At 40.3% G+C, this 18,645-nt stretch overlaps 1 protein-coding gene across 5 annotated transcripts in view; it reads left to right on the forward strand.

The window, feature by feature from the left end:
- Gm29825 (predicted gene, 29825) overlaps positions 1-18,645 on the forward strand; it is a 74,777-nt gene that overhangs the window by 30,305 nt on the left and 25,827 nt on the right. For all 5 annotated transcript variants that reach the window (XM_006512409.3, XM_030244769.1, XM_006512408.3 and 2 more), the window contains 5 exons: positions 1,580-1,650; positions 2,370-2,394; positions 4,180-4,293; positions 16,937-16,968; positions 17,705-17,729. In XM_006512409.3, the coding sequence (XP_006512472.1) occupies positions 1,580-1,650; positions 2,370-2,394; positions 4,180-4,293; positions 16,937-16,968; positions 17,705-17,729 (267 nt within the window). The remainder of the gene's footprint in view (positions 1-1,579; positions 1,651-2,369; positions 2,395-4,179; positions 4,294-16,936; positions 16,969-17,704; positions 17,730-18,645) is intronic.

An 18,645-nucleotide genomic window follows, 5' to 3' on the forward strand; every position in this document is an offset into this window, starting at 1 on the left:
GTATATGAACAAAGTAAAGGTTTCTTGGTCAATAAGGAGGACAAATGAGAAGTGGGATGTGAGAAGGAAGCGGGAGGTGCAGGAACAGTACACATATACTGTATTCTTGTATTCACGCGTCTCTGTGAAGCAGCACACTGTAGGATGAGGTGACTGCACTATGCATATTGAAAAGATTATGTTCTCAAGCTGAGCAGTGAGGGTGCACACCTTGAATCTCAGCACTCAGGAGGCAGGACTGGATCTCTGAGTCTGAGGCAAGCTGGCTCTATAGAGTGAGTTGCAACACAGAGTGCCAAGGCTATACAGAGAAACCCTGCCTCTTAACGCCCCTCCCCCAAAGATAAGGACATTTTTTTCTCATTCTGAACCCTGTCCAGTGCTACCTCTGAATTTGAGACATGAAGTTCATTTTGCTCTTTTATGTGTGGTAATTCCATACATGTTGGTACTTAATACTTGATTATATCATTGCTGTCAGCTATACTCAAATCTATTCTCTCCCAGCTTGTTCTGCTAACTCAATATTGGACTTAAGGTTTTGCAATTTATGATTTGTTCTTTATCATTATACTTTGGATAAATTCTGACAATGTGAATTTAAGAAAGTGATGCTATGCCTCCTTCCTTTCCTTCTTTAGATAGAGCTTACAGAATTGTATTATTATGCGCTGTTGCTTGAGTATTTGTTCAGAATTTTTTTCCAGACCCTCCTGTGCACCAATATCTGAAACTAAGCATGACCTTATATTACACTGTGTCCTATAGGGCTGTAACCCATACATCTTCTCCATGTGCCTTAAAATCCCTATAAAAGACTGACAATACTCAGCACAGTATAAAAATTACATGAAATGATCATCTTTAGGGGGTAATGCACACATAATATAGGCAAAAATAATTTCAGAGATGCTCATTTTAATAAAATTTCCAAAGCAAAATGACTACATTAGCATAGAGGAAAGGATGCATATTCAATTATAAATTCCAAATCAACATATGTAGATTGTAAACATGCCACAAGAACAAGTGTCAGTTGTTCCCTGCTTCAAAACAGGAAGTGAGAATATTGTGAGGCTTAGTCATAAAGCTTATTATATTAGAAAAAGATGGGTTGGATTAGTGTGGAATGGCATCTTCAGCAAAGCCTGACAACCTACCTGCAGTTAGTCCTCAGAACTCACATGGTGGAAAGAGACACCAACCCTGAAGATCTCCTCTAAATGCCATGTGCACAGAGGCACAACCATGGTTCCTTTAACCAGAAAAATGCAGTGCACATTTTGAAAGATTTCTTTATTCTTTACACAATGAGATTCTTCTTCCTCATTGAATCAGATTTTGTTGTCAAGAATTCCAAATGCTCTGCTCCTCATTGGTCCTCCGTCCTTGTTTTTGCAACACTTTGTTTTCTGACAATATAAACCACAGTTCTGAAATGAACAGCAAGCAACCACTGCTTAATAATTAGACTGAGTCACACATACCAGCCTCATAGGCATCTATACACATCAAGCAAAGTCTCTTAGGGTAATTAAAAACAGAGCCACAAATTGACAGTTACTTCCTCTCCTTTCAGTGGTCCCTGAAAATGCTGACAGTGCACCTTCAGCAAGGGGACAGAAAGAGCCACCAGTAGGGATGGTGAAGGTAAGGTGGCCTCCCTCCCCCCCCTAAAATAGAAGGCTTTCACTATCCCCTTATGTTGTAGTTATGTTGATTAACAAAAGAAATATGTATCATGGGTATTAAAGGGTTTGCTTAGGAAGAACAGGAAATGGAATTGTACCAGCTTATTCCTAATACAACTGAACATCGAAGCTTGCAGTGTCTTTTAGCACAGTTTGTATGAGGGAGCCATTTCTCCTGGAGATAAAAGTTCCTCTTTACATAAATGTACAATTTTAACTCAGAAGCTGACAACCACTTCTGGTTCCTATAATTTTAATGAAGTCTGTGTGTGTTCCTCAGAGATCACTGTGAGGGAAGTTTCCAGTGTATGGGTGTTGAGTGCTAAGACATGAGTATTGGTGTAAACCACTGAGGCAGGCCCTGGTGTAGAAAGGATTAATCTCACAATCAGGTAATAAAGGTGCTTATGCATGCTGCAATGTGGCCTAGGAAATACTCAGAAGAGACCAAACAGGTTGTATAATCTGGCCTTCAAACCAACAAAAGTGGTGGGAAGTGCCACAAAATATAGAGCCCCAGTTGTTCTGTGACACCATCATAAAATATACTAATATACTAATATATGGGACTTTTGCCCATTTTCATTGACATCGTACCATATTGACATGCATTCCAAAGACCCATGCAAATAGAATTCAGCATGGCCTTTGACTCATACTGTTTCCTTTAAATTTCAGGAGGAGACTAAAAAACGTAGACACAGTATGTATTATAGAATCTCTTAAGATACATTTTAGAAAGGAATTGCATAAACACTGGATATCCTTTTGTGAAGTGTATAATGGTGCTCTAGCTCACCTACTAGGAAGAACTTGTATTCAATTGTTTGTATGACTTCTTTGTTTGTTTTGTTTGTTTGTTAGTGTTCATTTTTTTTCTTAAGTATTACCTTAACTTAAAAGAAAAACTGGAGGTGTTTGTCTACCATAACTGGATTCAAGTATGATCTCTCTAAGTTGTTTAAGATGTGGTATACTAGGCAGTGTCTAAATCTGTTTTCCCTCAAGATAGGTACCCTAATTACCCAGTTCAATCTCCATTGACAAAGTATTGAAGTAACAAATTAGAGTACAGAGTTTACCTACAAAATATGAGTTGAAAGTTCATCACATGTGGTGCATTCATTTCTTTATGGTGGTAGTCTAGTGAAGAATAAGCCAGGGCACAAAGGTGAGTGATGAGGCTCTCCATGCAGATCAACAGACACTTTGTGGACCAAGGACTTAGTGATGCCTATATTCCCAGCATCTTCCTTCAGTAGGTCAAAATCACAGAGATCCCAGACTCTGCCTTGACTACCTCAGTGGGCAGAGCCAGGACATTGCTCTCCATCTGCCTGCACACATGCATCCACAAGCATGAGAGGTAGAAATCCCACACACTTTTAGGCAGACCACAGATTCTGACACTGGGAGCCCAACACTGTATGAAGGGACATTTTGTCACCTACAATGACACCAAGCTGCCTTTCCAGTCTCCTCCATTTGAGGGTCTATCTAGGTGTGACCAGATAAAGAAGCTGCCATTTGCACACCTTCATGTGAGAACGGGGTTGCACTGACGTGGAGTCTGAGTCATCAGTGGGGCTCTGCAGGCTTTGATGCCCTCCCGATTCTGTTCCTCAGTGACCAGACTCAGTCACTGAGAGCCAGGTCACAGTGTGAGGATGATGGAGGAAGGCCCTGTTCACTGACCCAGGAATCCCACAACTTCTTTTGGGTTGAAAGGTAGATTATACCTTCAGTTGTATCTGTCAGGGAAGATGGCCACTGATGCATGAATGCAGCTATCATTGTAAGCTTGGGTGAAAAGTCAGAGGGCCTCACAGCTTGTTACCTCTACATCCCACTAAGGCAATGCCATACATTTCCCATGAGATGTAGTCGATAAGAATGAAGAATAAACAAGTGTTGTACAATGTTCTGGAATACATGCATTCCTGAGTCCAGGTGCAGTTACTCCTATGCAGCTGAGGTCTTCTGGCTTGTCACAGACATCACAGGGCACTCCAGCAATGCCTGTGGTTTCTCCTACAGTGTACACTAAAGAGATTGATCTGTTCTAGCCTAGTGAGTCTCATGGGAAGTCCTTCTCCACCAACTAAGAAGGAAGTCTTTGTGTTGTAGTGAACAGTTGGTGGCTGAAGGCATTGCATGGGTGTGGCTGTGTGCTTGTGGCTCTAAGAAGGGTTAGAGTGATGCCCATTGGGCAGCACACTCACACAGCATGCTCAGTCGTGTGGCTCTTCCTTCTGGGTTTCCATATTCATCTATATGTAGGCTTTATCTAGGATTCCTGTGATGTCCATTCAATGCCTAACTCCTTGTACATGACATGCAGTGATCCTCCCGAAGCACCAGTCTCACTCTAATGACTGTACCTGGAACAAGCTATCAGATCAATGGCACAAATACTCAGTAGTTGTTAGTTTGCTTGAGTTTTCTTCCAAGAAGCTGACATGATTCCCTATTATAACTGCATTCTCAGTTTTTTCTATCTTAAGAGGAATTTGTCATAAGACAACTGTAGTCCCTCAGGACACGCAGAGACCTCCAGTCTCTAAGGCTACATCTACAAAAGCAACTGAAATAAAAGCAAAAGGTACTGTGGGAATTTTATAATTTTGTCCAAATATATATAGTAGCCAAAAATTATTTTGTTTAACATGTAAATCTATAGATAAGTTAATACTATATTTACACATGAATATATACACAAATGAATAATGTTCATTTATATATGTATCATATATATGTGTGTATATAAATATATATAAAATCTTAAGTATAAATATAACCCCAGAATTTTAAATGCATTTAACATCACCTCACACTCTAATTCAATGGCATGAACCAGTCTGAAGCTGAGGCTCATCTTATGTGAGTCATTGGGGTGTCCCCTGGTATAGACAGGAATGCGTGAACCACCCTCTCATACTTTCTCTCAGTTACGTGATGTAGTAATTCTTGAATATCTCATGATTGAGGGTAGAATTCAAGTGAAGTACCAGAATTTTTGGTCTGATCTGAGTGGCTAGGATCCTAGGAATGGTCATGTTACACATTGGACTTGAAGAGAGTAAGAATGTGGGAAAGATATCAGTAAAGGGAAGTGAAATGGCTGCTTTGAAGTTCAGGAAGTGCACTTTGTGATTTGAATATGGTCTTTCCCAAGACACTTGCTCTTTTCAGCCAGTGTCACTGCCTAACGTCCAAGCTTTTGCTTACAGTAGCTACACTTTAATGTCTGACTCACCTATTTTTCCCAGTTGTAGCAAAATACTGTAAATAAAACATCCTAAAGAAGGAATGTCTTTGTCTTTCAATGAAATTTAATCTTATAGGCCATAAACAGGGTAAAGCTATACCCAGAGACTGATATTTATGACAGAGTCACACTACAACCCAGTCCAAGAGAAACAAAAAACCAAAATAATGAATGCCTCTTTTCAGCTCACTTTCTTCTTTTTATATAGTCTTGATTCTTACTTAAGTAATAATGTCACACAGTTTATTTGTCTTCCCACCTCAGCTAGACTAAATGCTATAATGTAATACTTTCATGTCCAGTATCTGAATATCATCTATTTGACAGCTGAGACTAACCACGACAACGTCTGTGAAATATTGTCTTCTGTTTGTATATAACCTGGATAGAGGCAGTCTATCTGATGAGGGACAATGCTTTTTTTCCCTGCACTCACAGAATCCTGTAGGTAATAATCTAGCAGTGTAGACCCAGGGCCCCTTCCTGTCATCCTTCAGGACTTATAGCAGCCCATATATGATCTTCTGTTCACTGCTAACTCTTGCTTCCTGTGGTACCAACATAGTAGAGTTGTTAGATTGACAAGTGGCTGTTTACTCTGACAGAAGTACTATATCTGCAATGTCCTGTTAAGTAAAGGCCTAGTGTTAATGTGTGCTCATTTCCAGTCTATGCTCCTCAACTTGGACTGCCATGTGGGATGATTGAGGTATTCAACATATCTGAGCCTCTAATCTATCAAGTGAGGAGAGACCTGCTCTCTGGCCCCAGCATTGGCTCTTTTTAAATGAATATCTGGTTCAGGCTCCAATCTGCAGAGGGTAGCTTAAGGAATTCCCATAAAGAACTGTCCATATTCCATGAGCAATGGGGTTCACATCCTCTGGAACCCATCTTGCCATAGGCTGCATCTGTCCTCTCTGTTGGCCATATTTGGGGTCTTCTCCTGTGATCATCTGAACTACTTCCCTTTGAAGGGACTTGAATTTATAACCTGAGGAGAGTGTAGTTTTTTCCAGTGTCTTCCCTCTTCACTAGGTTCAAGGCCTTTGTCTTTACAAGTTTGCCTGATTTTTCTGCATTACATCATTGTACAACTAGGCGTAGCTCCCCTTTATACGCAGTCTCTCTGGTGTTAATGCATTGTGTCTCCTCACAATAAACTTGAGAGCTCTTGCTTCTGAGCAAAGTGTCCCTAGCATCATCCATTTCCTTTCTCTAGTCCCTTCCTCTGGGTGCCACGTTGCTCTAGACCCCGTCCTTAGAATCGTGTCAAAGAATGGATATTCTTTCTACCTGGTAACAATGAAACATTGCTCAAAGGAGTCACCATGTTGAGTTTCCATGTGCCTGTTCTTTTTTTCCACATTTTTCTCTTCCTTAATAATCTCATCAGAGTCAGGAGACTACCAAAAGAGAAGAGGACAGAACAGAAAACACCTTGGAGAGTACATGCCCAGAAAGATGGTTGAATCTTAATAGGTCACTTTACTCATTCCATTTCCTGGTAGACAAAAGTGAAAGGCTGCTGTGGAACATCTGAGGCACTTGAATATGAGGAACAAGAGGGAGGAATTGAGAATAATATCAGTTAGATGTTTTATAAACAGTGTGATAGAAGCACAATAAGAGAACAACTAAATAAACAAAAATGTCAAAGAAGCCTGAAAAAACGATTTCCCAAACTATGGAAAGTAACAAAGATAAGTCATGGATCTGTGATCATCTATTTGGACCCTTTGAAACACCTGAGCCTTTGACATCAATTAGTGCAATGTCCAATGTGGAGCCTTCCATGTACACACTTTTTGTATGTGACTTCATCTTGCACAGAAAGGCAGAACCCTCTAAGATTTGTCTACCTTTGAGCCTTATCTAGGAAAAGCCACATGTCCTTGCAAAAAAGGCCTCTGTTCATATTTTGAATTGTAACATTTAAAAGGTTTTCAAATATACTTTACAAATCAGCAATGCCATAAATATCGGAATACTGTATGTTCATAAGCACTCAAAACACAGGTAGATCACCCATTTTGCAATGTATTTCCATAATGTAAAATGCGTGATGAAATATTGTGCTTTACTGGAGCAAGATATAGCTGTCTCCTGAGAGCCTCTGCCAGAGCCTGACCAATACAGATATTGATGCATGCAGCCAACCAACAGACTGAGCACAGAGACCCCAGTGGAGGAGTTAGGGGACAGACTGAAGGAGCTAAAGTGGTTTGCAACTCCATAGGCAGAACAACAATATTGGCCCCTCAAATCTCTCAGGGACTAAACCACCAACCAAAGAGTACACATGGAGGGACCCATGTCTCCAGCTGCACATGTAGCAAAGGATTGCCTTATCTGGCATCACTGTGAGAGGAGGCCCTTGGTCCTGTGGAGGCTTGATGCCCCAGCATAGGGGAATGCTAGGCTGCTGAGGCAGGAGTGTGCGGGTGGATGGGGGAACAACTTCATAGAAGCTGGGGTAGAGGTAAATTAATAAAATAACCAATAAAATAAATAAATAAAATTTTATTTATTTTTCTTTTTTTTTTACTATGTATTTTCCTCAATTACATTTCCAATGCTATCCCAAAAGTCTCCCACACCCCGCCCCCACCACTCCCCTACCCACCCATTCCCATTTTTTGGCCCTGGTGTTCCCCTGTACTGGGGCATATAAAGTTTACCTGTCCAGTGGGCCTCTCTTTCCAGTGATGGCCAGCTAGGCCATCTTTTGATACATATGCAGCTAGAGTCAAGAGCTCCGGGGTACTGGTTAGTTCATAATGTTGCACCTACAGGGTTGCAGATCTCTTTAGCTCCTTGGATACTTTCTCTAGCTCCTCCATTGGGGGCCCTGTGATCCATCCAATAGTTGACTGTGAGCATCCACTTCTGTGTTTGTTAGGCCCCGGCCTAGTCTCACAAGAGACGGCTATATCACGGCCAAACAAAATTGACAAAATTGAGTTTTGTTTTCTTTTGTTTTTTCCGAGACAGGGTTTCTCTGTGTAGCCCCTGGCTGTCCTGGCACTACTCACTTTGTAGACCAGGCTGGTCTCGACCTCAGAAATCAGCCTGCCTCTCCCTTCCCAAGTGCTGGAATTAAAGGCGTGTGCCACCAACGCCCATTTGGTTGTTTTTTTGGTTTTGTTTAAATTGATGCTATTCCTTTGTATTCACAATTATGAATCGAGGATGATGAGTCTCCATGTTCTAACTTTAAGCAATAATCTAGAGGAACATGAATGTTCGCCTTAAATAGTTGTGTAAAGTAAGCTACAAGGTGCACGGAGGCTCAGCATGTTGAAACACTTGCTTTACACACATTAGTAATTTGTTTTGGAAACCTAGGGCACAACTAAATACCAGGCATTGCCATGTGCATCCATATCTCAGCATAAGCAGTTGCAGAGAAAGGAGAATTTGGGAGCTTGTTGCCTCCAAACCTTCATCCAGCTTCAGTGACGAGACCTTGGTTGAAAACTAAGAGCAAGAGTTGTTTTAATTTACTTCTTTAATTCTTTGAGGATTGAATATGATTACATTTTTCCCATTAATTAATTTATTCAATTCACATCCTGACCACAACAACCCTGCTACCAGTCATCCCTTCATACAGCTCCTCTCTGCAAACCCCCCTTCCACTCTGAGAAAAGGGAGCCCCCCCTTTCCAGTGCCAACACACTGTGGCACATCAAGTCACTGCAGGACTAGACAGGCATATTGTCTCCCACTGTGGCCAAACAACATAGGCCAGTTAGGGGAACAGGATCAATATCAGGCAACAGTCATGGACAACACTCAATCCAATTCTTGGGGTGCTCACACAAAGACTAAGCTGCACATATGCTATATATATGCAGGGTCCTAAGTCCAGCCTGAGCTTGCTCTTTGGTTCATGGTTCAGTCTTGGGGAGCCCCCAAGGGCCTAGGTTAGTTGACTCTCTTGGCTTTCTTGTTGAGTCTGTATCCCCTCTGGGTCTCTCAATTCTTTCTCCAACTTTCCAAGATCGTTCCCACAAGACTTCCTGAGTTCTGTCTAATATTTGGCTATGGGTCTCTGCTTCAGTCAGCTGCTGGATGGAGCCTCTCAGAGAACAGTTTGCTAGAGTCCTGTCTACAAATATTACAAAGTATCATTAATAGTGTCAGGGATTGGTGTTTGCCTATGGGGAGGGTCTCAAGTTGGTCCAGTTATTGGTTGGATATTCCTTCAGTCTCTGCTCCATCTTTGTCCCTGTATTTCTTGTTGGTAGGACAAACCTTAGGTTGAATATTTTGGGGATAGATTGGTGTCTTTATCCCTTCACTGGGAGTCCAACCTGGCTACAGGAGGTAGCCACTTTATTCTCCCTATGCTCCACTGCTAGGAGTCTCAGCTAGGGTCACCTTCATAGACTTCCTGGAGCCTCCCCCAAACCACATCTCAGGTCTCTGACACCACCTAGAGTTGCACTGTTGCACCTAATTTTAAAAATGCAAGCTTGATCCAGCTAGGCTCTGGGACTAGTAGATGCTCTTCTGACACCTAGTCAGCTCCCACAGTAACTAATGCTTCTAGAGATCCCGGCTATCCTCTGAGAACAGACACCTTTATTGCTGAAAGTGCTGCCCATTCCTCCTTGACTGGTGCCAGAAACGGCCAGCTCACCCAGCTCCCAAGGCTAGCTTCACCAACCAATTTAGTCTGTTTGTTCCCTGCCTGTTGCCTGCAATGGCCATCTCACCCAGCCCCGTGGAAGGAAAACACAACAGACTTTTATTTTAAACCCTACCAGATAACTCAAGGGCTGGGCAAAGAATATCCTGCCCCATCCTTCTGAGTCTGTGGAGGCTAAAATCCAACAGTGCCCCGAGAGACCTACTGTCCAAAGCTTCCTATCCATCCCACCACCTAGTGCGACTCCCAATCCTCTCACCGCCCCCCTCCTCTTCCTGTCTGGCTTGGAAATCGCCTTATCCTTCTTCACCCAGCAATTAGCTTCTGCCATCTTTATTGACCCAATAAACAATTAGGCAACCTTCCCCTACAATGTACCACTTCCCTGTCTACTACCTATTACTGCTCACTCTCTCAGCCTTTGCTCTGCCTACACCTAATCCTACACCTTGCTCCCCTCCCTATCTCCCTCCTACACAGTTTCCTCCCTTCATCCACCTCCAATGATTATTTTATCTACCTTCTGAATGAAATTCAAAGATCCTCACTTATGCCCTCTTTGTTATTTAGCTTCTTAGGGTCTGTGTATTTATTAGTACATGGCTATCCTGTAGTTTATGGCTAATATCCACTTATAACTGAGTACATACCATGCATGTCCTTTTGAGTCTGCGTTACCTCACTGAACATGATAGTAGTTCTATCTATTTGCATGAGAAGTTCACGATGTCTTTGTTTTTAATGGCTGAGTAATATTCCATTGTGTAGATATACCTCAGTTTCTGTGTCCATTTTCAGTTGAGAAACATCTAGGTTGTTTCCAGTTTCTGGTTATTTCAAATAAAGCTGCTATGAACATAGTTCAGCAAATGCCCTTGTGGGATAGGGGAGCTCCTTTGAATATATGCCCAGGAGTTACAGTATAGCTGGGTCTTGAGGTAGAACTAATCCCAGTCTTGTGAGAAACTGCCAAATTGATTTCCAGAATGGTTGCATAAGTTTGCACTCTCACTAGCAATTGAAGAACGTTTCCCTTGTTCCACATGCTCACCAGCATCTGCTACCAGTTGGAAATTTGATCTTAACCCTTCTTATGGGTATAAAGTGTAATCTCAGAGCTATTTTAATTTTCATTTCCCTCATGAATAGGGACATTGAACACATTCTTTATGTGTTTCATGGCGACTAGAGGTTAAGGGTTCTCTGTTTACCTTTGTACCTAATTTATAATTGGGTTATTTGGTTTATTCATATATAACTTCTTGAGTTCTTTACATATTTTGCATATTAGCCCACTGTCAGATATAGAGTTAGTGAAAATCTTTTCCCATTCTGTATGCTGCTGTTTTGTCCTACTGATGGTATTCTTTGACTTACAGAAGCTTTTCAGTTTCATGAAGTCCCATTTATTAAATGTTGGTATTAGTGGTTGAACTGTCAGTGTTCTGTTGAGGAAATTCTCTCCTGTGCTAATGCATTCAAGACTATTTCCCTCTTTCTCTTCTATTAGATTTGGTGTATATTATTTTATGTTGAGGTCTTTGATCCACTTGAACTTGAGTTTTGTGCAGGGAGATAAATATGGATCTACTTGCATTTTTCTACATGCATATATCCAGGTAGTCCAGCACCATTTTTTGAAGATGTTCACTCTTTTCCACTGTATGGTCTTGGTTTCTTTGTCAAAAATTGTCAGTAGGTATTATAAGTTTATTTCAGGGTTTTCCATTCCATTCCATTGATGAATTTGTCTGTTTCTATACCAATACCATGAAGTTTTCAATTTTTTAAAAATATTTTTTCATTAGGTATTTTATTCATTTACATTTCAAATGCTATCCCCAAAGTCCCCTATACCCTCACCGCTACTCCCCTACCCCCCCCCACTTCCCCGTCTTGGAACTGGTGTTCCCCTGTACTGAGGCATATAAAGTTTGCAAGACCAAGGGCCCTCTTTTTCCACTGATGGCTGTCTAGGCCATTGTCTGCTACATATGCAGCTAGAGACATGAGCTCTGAGGGTACTGGTTAGTTCATATTGTTGTTCAACCTATAGGGTTGCAGACCCCTTTAGTTCCTTGGGTACTTTCTCTAGCTACTCCATTGGGGGCCCTGTGTTCCATCCAATAGCTGACTGTGAGCATCCTCTTCTGTGTTTGCCAGGCACTGGCATAGCTTCACAAGAGACAGCTATATCAGAGTCCTTTCAGCAAAATATAAAGGCAGGCCTATTAGAAGTTTTCATTTTTACTGATCTCTAGTACAACTTAAAATCAGGAATTGTGATACCTTCATAAGTCTTTTATTGTACATTAGGGTTTTAGCTATCCTGGAGTTCTGTTGTTCCATATGAAGATGAGAGGTGTTCTTTCAAGGTCTGTAAAGAGTTGTGTTGGAATTTTAATGGGAATTGCATTGAATCTGTAGATTGCTTTTGGTGAGATGGCTATTTCCACTATGTTTACCCTAGTGATCCATGAGCATGGGAGATCTTTCTGTCTTTTGATATCTTCCTCAACTTCTTTCTTCAGAGACGTGAAGTTCTTGTCATAAAGGTCTTTTACTTGGTTGGTTAGAGCTACACCAAAATATTTTATATTATTTGTGGCTATTAGGAAGTGTTGTTTCTTTGATTTCTTTCTTAACTTGTTTTCTTTTAATTTGTACAAAGGAGAGATACTGAATTTTTTAGTTGCACCCTGCCACTTTGCTCAAGGAGTTTATCAGCTATAGGAGTTCTCTGGTAGAATTTTTGGAGTCATTTATGTATACTATCATATCATCTACAATTAGCAATTCTTTGACTTCTTTTCCAATTTGTATTCTCCTGATCTGTTTTAGTTGTCTTATTGCTCTAGCTGGGGCTTCAAGGACTATATTGAAGACATTGGGAGAGTGAACAGCCTTGTCTTGTGCCTAATTTTAGTGTAATTGCTTTAAATTTCTTCCCATTTATTTTGATGTTAGTTGTGGCTTGTTGTATATTGCCCTCTATGTGTCTAGGTATGCCCCTTGTACCTCTGATCTCTCCAAGTCTTTTAACATGAAGGGGCATTTTTGCATCAATATTCATCTAAAATAAACTTTTAGTTAAAGATTATTTTATTAGATATAAGAAAGGCTACTCGTTTCTTGTGTCTGTTTGCTTGGAAAACTTTCTTCTAGCCCTTTATGCAGAGGTAATATCTATATTTGTTGCTGAGGTGTGTTTCTTGTATAAAGCAGAATGGTGAATAATATTTAGGCATCCACTCTGTTAGCCTGTTTCTTTTTAATGAGGAATTGAGCACATTCATGTTGTGAAATATTAATGAATGCTGACTGTTAATTCCTATCATTTTAATGTTGCTGGTGGCTATGTGTGTGTGTCTGTGTATGTGTTTCTTTTTTTGATTTTGCTGGTGTGATGATTTATTTCTGTGGTATAGTTACCCTCCTTGTATTAGACTTTTACTTCTAGTGTCTTCTGAAGGTTTAGATTAGTGGAACGAAACTGATTAAATTTGGTTTTGTTATACTATATTCTGTTTTATCCATTTATGGTGATTGAAAGTTTAGCTGGGTATAGTGTTCTGGGATGAGATTTTTGGTCTTAGTGTCTGCCAGTCATTTTCCCAGGCCCTCTGGCTTTTAGATTCTCTGTTGAGAAGTTAGGTGTGATTTTGATAAGTCTGCCTTTTTATATGGCCCTTTTCTTTTGCAGTTTTCAATATTCTTTCTTTGTTCTGTACTTTTAGTGTTTTGATTATTGTGTGGCAGGAGGATTTTCTTTTCTGGTCCAATCTATTTGGCATTCTGCAAGTTCTTGGTACACTCATAATCGTCTCTTTCTTTAGGTTTGGGAAGTATGTATGATTTTGTTGACAATATTTTCTGGGATTTTGAGCTGTGAATCTTCTCCTTTTTCTATTCCTATTATTCATAGAGTCCCAAATTCTTTGGATGTTTCAATTCACAATCTTTTTAGATTAAGCATTTTCTTTGACCAATGTATTAATTCCTTCTATCATATCTTCTAAGCCTGAGACTCTCTTTTCCAACTCTTGTAGTCTGTTGGTGATACTTGCATCTATAGTTCTTGTTTCAGGATTGCCTAAGTTGTGTTTTCTTTATTGTTTCTATTTCCATTTTCAGTTCTAGACCAGTTTTATTAATTTCATCTTTGATTACATTTTCCTGTATTTCTTTATATTTATTCCTTTCCTCCTTAAAAGACTCTGTGTTTGGTTGTATTTTCCTGTATTTCTTCAAGGGATTTGTTTCCTCTTTAAATGCCTCTACCATCTTCATTAGACTAGATTTTTCTTGTGTTACAAGTGTGTTAGGATATTCATAGCTTACTTAGTAGCATTGCTGGGTTTTAGTGGTGCCATATTGCCCTTTTTTGTTTTTTTTTTTTTGTTTGTTTGTTTTGTTTAAAGATTTATTTATTTATTATTTGTAAGTACACTGTAACTGTCTTCAGACACTGCAGAAGACGGTGTCAGATCTTATTGTGCATGGTTGTGAGCCACCATGTGGTTGCTGGTATTTGAACTCAGGACCTTCAGAAGAGCAGCCAGTACTCTAAACCTCTGAGCCATCTATCCAGAATGTTTTTTGTTGTTGTTGGTTTGTGTTTGTTTTTTGTTTATTTTTTGTTGTTCTTGTCTTAAGCTGACCTTTAGTTTTGTTATCCATTGTTTTGTTAGGCCTAATAGACCCTGATGACAGTAGGCTTCTGGGGTAGCAGATAGAGCTGGTTGGCCAAGATGGCACTAGGTCTCCTAGGACGCTGACAGAGCTGGTCATCTCTGATGGCGTCAAGCCTCTGATTGTCTGAGTGACAGCAGGCCTACAGGGATACAGTCAGAACTTATGGTTCCTGATGGCTACAAGCCTCTGGGATTGCAGGTAGGAATTGGAAAGGTAGATGGAGCACAGAGGGGATGGGGCAGACCTTATGGCTGCTGAGCTTGCTGGAGAGCCCTGTGGTCAGGGAATTCAGGCATGAGGATTTCACCTGGTTGCCCCAGGTGCCTGCAGGTCTCCAGGGATACAGTCAGAGCTATAATCCAGGTAAGAAAGTACAAAAGGGACAAAGTAGAACATACTGGTGCTGAGTATTCTGGGTCCACTTTACATCATTCTATTCCTCCTCTCCAGTCCAACTCATCCCATATTCTCCCTTCAAATATATTACCTCTTCTATTATAACTGTTGTTACATAAGGATAAATCCATTTAATGTTACTCTTATATATGTGCATGTGTGTGTTTAGTGCTGTTAGTTTGGGATTAGATAATCTGTGAGGGGTCCACTCCTGGAGATAACTGATTCTCTCTAATCATTGATTACCTGTAGCTCTTGTTATACAGTGGCATATCAATAGAGGTTGTCTTGATGCTGGTCCTATTTAAGCAACTATACGGTTGAGATTTCATGGCCTTATCATCTTTGTCATATCTGTTGATTAGATCATTTTTATACTCAGCACTTTCTTTTTATAGTCTTTTTTTTATATTCTAGATATGAATGCTGTATTAGAGATGCAGCTGGCAAAGACTCTTTCTATCCTATTTTCATCTTCAGGGCTGATTTTTGTTGTTGTTATACAGACCTTTTTGTTGTTTTATGAGTTTTATTTGTCCATTTCGGCCTTAATTACTGAGTAAATGAAGCCCTATTCAGAAAGCCTTTGGGTGCTGCCTCTGTGTTTATTCGACTGTTTCAGCTTTTAAGATTTCACTTTTAGGCCTTTGATCCATTTAGAGTTGATTTGCGGCAGAGTAATAGACAAAGGTCTGATTTCATGACTAAACATGTGTTTTCCCCACTTTCTTTGCTTTCCCCTCACCATTAGTTGAAGATGCTGGATATGCTTATTTAGAATAATGACCAAGAATAAAAAGTTTTAATTGTGTGCATGAGTCTTCTGTGTTGTTGATATACATATCTATGTTGTGCCATGACTATGCTATCTTTGTTACTAAAACTGCAATAGAACATCATATCTGGGATGTTAATCGCTCCAACATGGTCACTTGCACAGGATGGCTTTGGCTACTCTGGATCCGTTTGTGCTTCCACATGAGATTTTAGGACTTTTGTAATTTTGTGAAGAAGGTCACATGGATTTTGAATTTCATTGCATTGACTATTGGAATTTCTTTGTTAAGATGATCATTGTTAATTCTACCAATCCAAGAGCATAATGGGGATTCCACTTTCTAGTGTCTCCTTCAGGGATATAATGTTTTCGCTGTAGAGATCTTTCACTTCCCTTTTTAAATTTACTTCTAAATATTTAATTTTGGAGGCTACCATGAATATGAATGTTTCCTTGATCTCTTTTTAGCTTGCTTTGTATTGGTATATAGAAAGTTTTCTGATTTTTAAAGTTGAATTTGTATTCTAGCACTTTATTGATAATGTTGCTTATTTTTGTTGGGGTTTTGGAAATCTATACTTACATAAAACATCACCTTACAATAGGGATACTTTTACTTTTTCTATTTTATACACTTGGTTGAAGGCTGTAGGTTAGCTTCAGTAATTCAGAATGCATATATCACTGCTATCCCTGGCCTGGGTCTGGGGGAAGGCAGCAGGGACAGAGGGAATAGAGTCAGATTTACCAAGAGAAATAGCAGAAAGAGCAGATCCAACCTGGCTCTTGAGGAATTTGTGGATACAGAGACATGTGGTAACAATCCTGTCTCAGACGAGTCCAAAAAGCAAATGGATCTGGCTACTACCTGGATCTGAAACTGAGAAGAGAGATGGGGTAAGGGTTCTAGATGAGAGCTAAAAAGACAGCCCAAGTCTGTAGACTCTCTCTGTCTCTAAATCTACCTGGTCTGAATGGATGGTCAGAGATGCCTAGGGTAATGTGAGTATCCTAGGTTACACTTAGGAAGAAGAGTCATCCTTTCCAAGAAAATGGATGCCTCTCCCATGCCCAATGACCTGAAATTGAAATCTCCGGAACATATATGACAAATGAGGAGAAAGGGATCTACAAGTTGTTCTCTGAAATGCAAAAGTGTCCCACCAAACAAAATATGTGTGAAAACTTAATTTAATAATACACAATCAAAGATGGAATATTATGTTACTTTGGGTTCCCCCTGTCTTGAAATGTAGCATTTCTGTTACTCATATCTCTCTAGGTCTTTCTTTAATGTGCCTTCAAGGGAAGACAAGCTAGCAGAAACCCAAGCAACTTGCTCATTAGGTCTAGTTACCTTCATTTGCTCACACTTTTACCCATACCAAGCAAGGATGCTGCATAAGTTTTAAGCAGTTCCATGAGCTGACTGTCACTTTCTGTCCTCTTAGACATACCGGAGAATAATGAGACTATGGAGTCGGTAAGACGGCCTTTCTTTAAGAGAGAAATGTTACTTTAGTGATCTTATTCTTCAGTCAAAATCCCATTTTAACAACAACATTGAGCAGGCTTATCTTGGGTCTTGAGAGACTTAGCTTAAGCAAGGGAAAAGTGGGATTGTAGTAGCCTGGTCCTGACTGAGCAGAGCACCAAAGCACCCAGTGTCAAGTGTCACAGGCTGTGTGATGGGATCTTTCACTTTGGAGAAAAATGTTCCTCTTTTGGGAAATGTATAAATTTCATTTAGAAGTTGACAAGCATGTCAGGTTCCCTTTTTTACATGCAGTATGTCCCACAAAAGTCAGTGTGGAGGAAGCTTCATATGTCCAGGTGGGAATGCTAAATGGTAAGACTTAACACATAAGCATTACTATAAATAATAGAGACCATATTGCAGAAGGGATTAATTCCGCGGCTGACTTCTAAAGCTGCTCAAGCATGTTGCAGTTTGACTTACAGAACACTGGGCAGAGGACAAACAGTTAGTGGTAGATAATGTGGCCTTTGAAATAGGAAAAGTGGGATTGGCACAACTAGAAAATTCCAGTCTTCTGTGATACCATCACAGAATATACTAATACATAATCTGTCACTTAAAGATACTTACCTATGCTGATTGTTATTAAGAACATGTTGATATGCTTTTCAAAGACCCATGCAAACAGAAACTGGCATGACCTGCACTGCATACTCTTTTTCTCTCCTTTAAATTTCAGGTGGAAGAAAGAAAACAGAGACGCAGTATGTATTGCCAAGTCTCTTAAGACACATTTTAGAAACAAATGTGTCAATTTTGGGTAAACTGATACATGAATGTAACACTATAAGTTACCTCTTGAGAAGAACTTTGACTTTGGTTTTAAAAATGGTAGTTTCCTAAGTCAAAAAAAAAAGGCTAAAGTCATTTGTGTAGACTCACTGGATCCATCTATGATCCCTGTAGTTAGTTTGGAATGGTGTATACCAGGTTGCATCTAAATCTGTTTTTGTCCAAGATAGTCATCCAGATTATCCACTCCAATCTCTAGTGAGAAGCTATTGAATTACCATAATAAGATACACATTTTACCTACAAAATATGAGTTGAAAGTTCATGACATGTGGTGCATTCATTTCTTTATGGTGTTCTCTATGAGGTGAATGATGAGGCTCTCCATGCAATCAACAGACACTTTCTGGAGCAAGGACTTAGTGATGCCTATATTCCAAGCATCTTCCTTCAGTAGGTCAAAATCACAGAGATCCCAGACTCTGCCTTGACTACCTCAGTGGGCAGAGCCGGGACATTGCTCTCCATCTGCCTGCACACATGCATCCACAAGCATGAGAGGTAGAAATCCCATACACTTCTAGGCAGACCACAGATTCTGACAATGGGAGCCCCACACTGTATGAAGGGACATTTGTCACCTACAATGACACCAAGCTGCCTTTCCAGTCTCCTCCAGTTGAGGGTTTATCTAGGTGTGACCAGATAAAGAAGCTCCCATTTGCACACCTTCATGTGAGAACGGGGTTGCACTGACTCGGAGTCTGAGTCATCAGTGGGGCTCTGCAGGCTTTGGTGCCCTCCCGATTCTGTTCCTCAGTGACCAGACTCAGTCACTGAGAGGCAGGTCACAGTGTGAGGATGGTAGAGGAAGACCCTGTTCACTGA

The sequence above is a fragment of the Mus musculus genome, chromosome 9 (genome assembly GCF_000001635.26).
Source record: "Mus musculus strain C57BL/6J chromosome 9, GRCm38.p6 C57BL/6J".
In the NCBI taxonomy this organism is placed as follows: domain Eukaryota; kingdom Metazoa; phylum Chordata; class Mammalia; order Rodentia; family Muridae; genus Mus; species Mus musculus.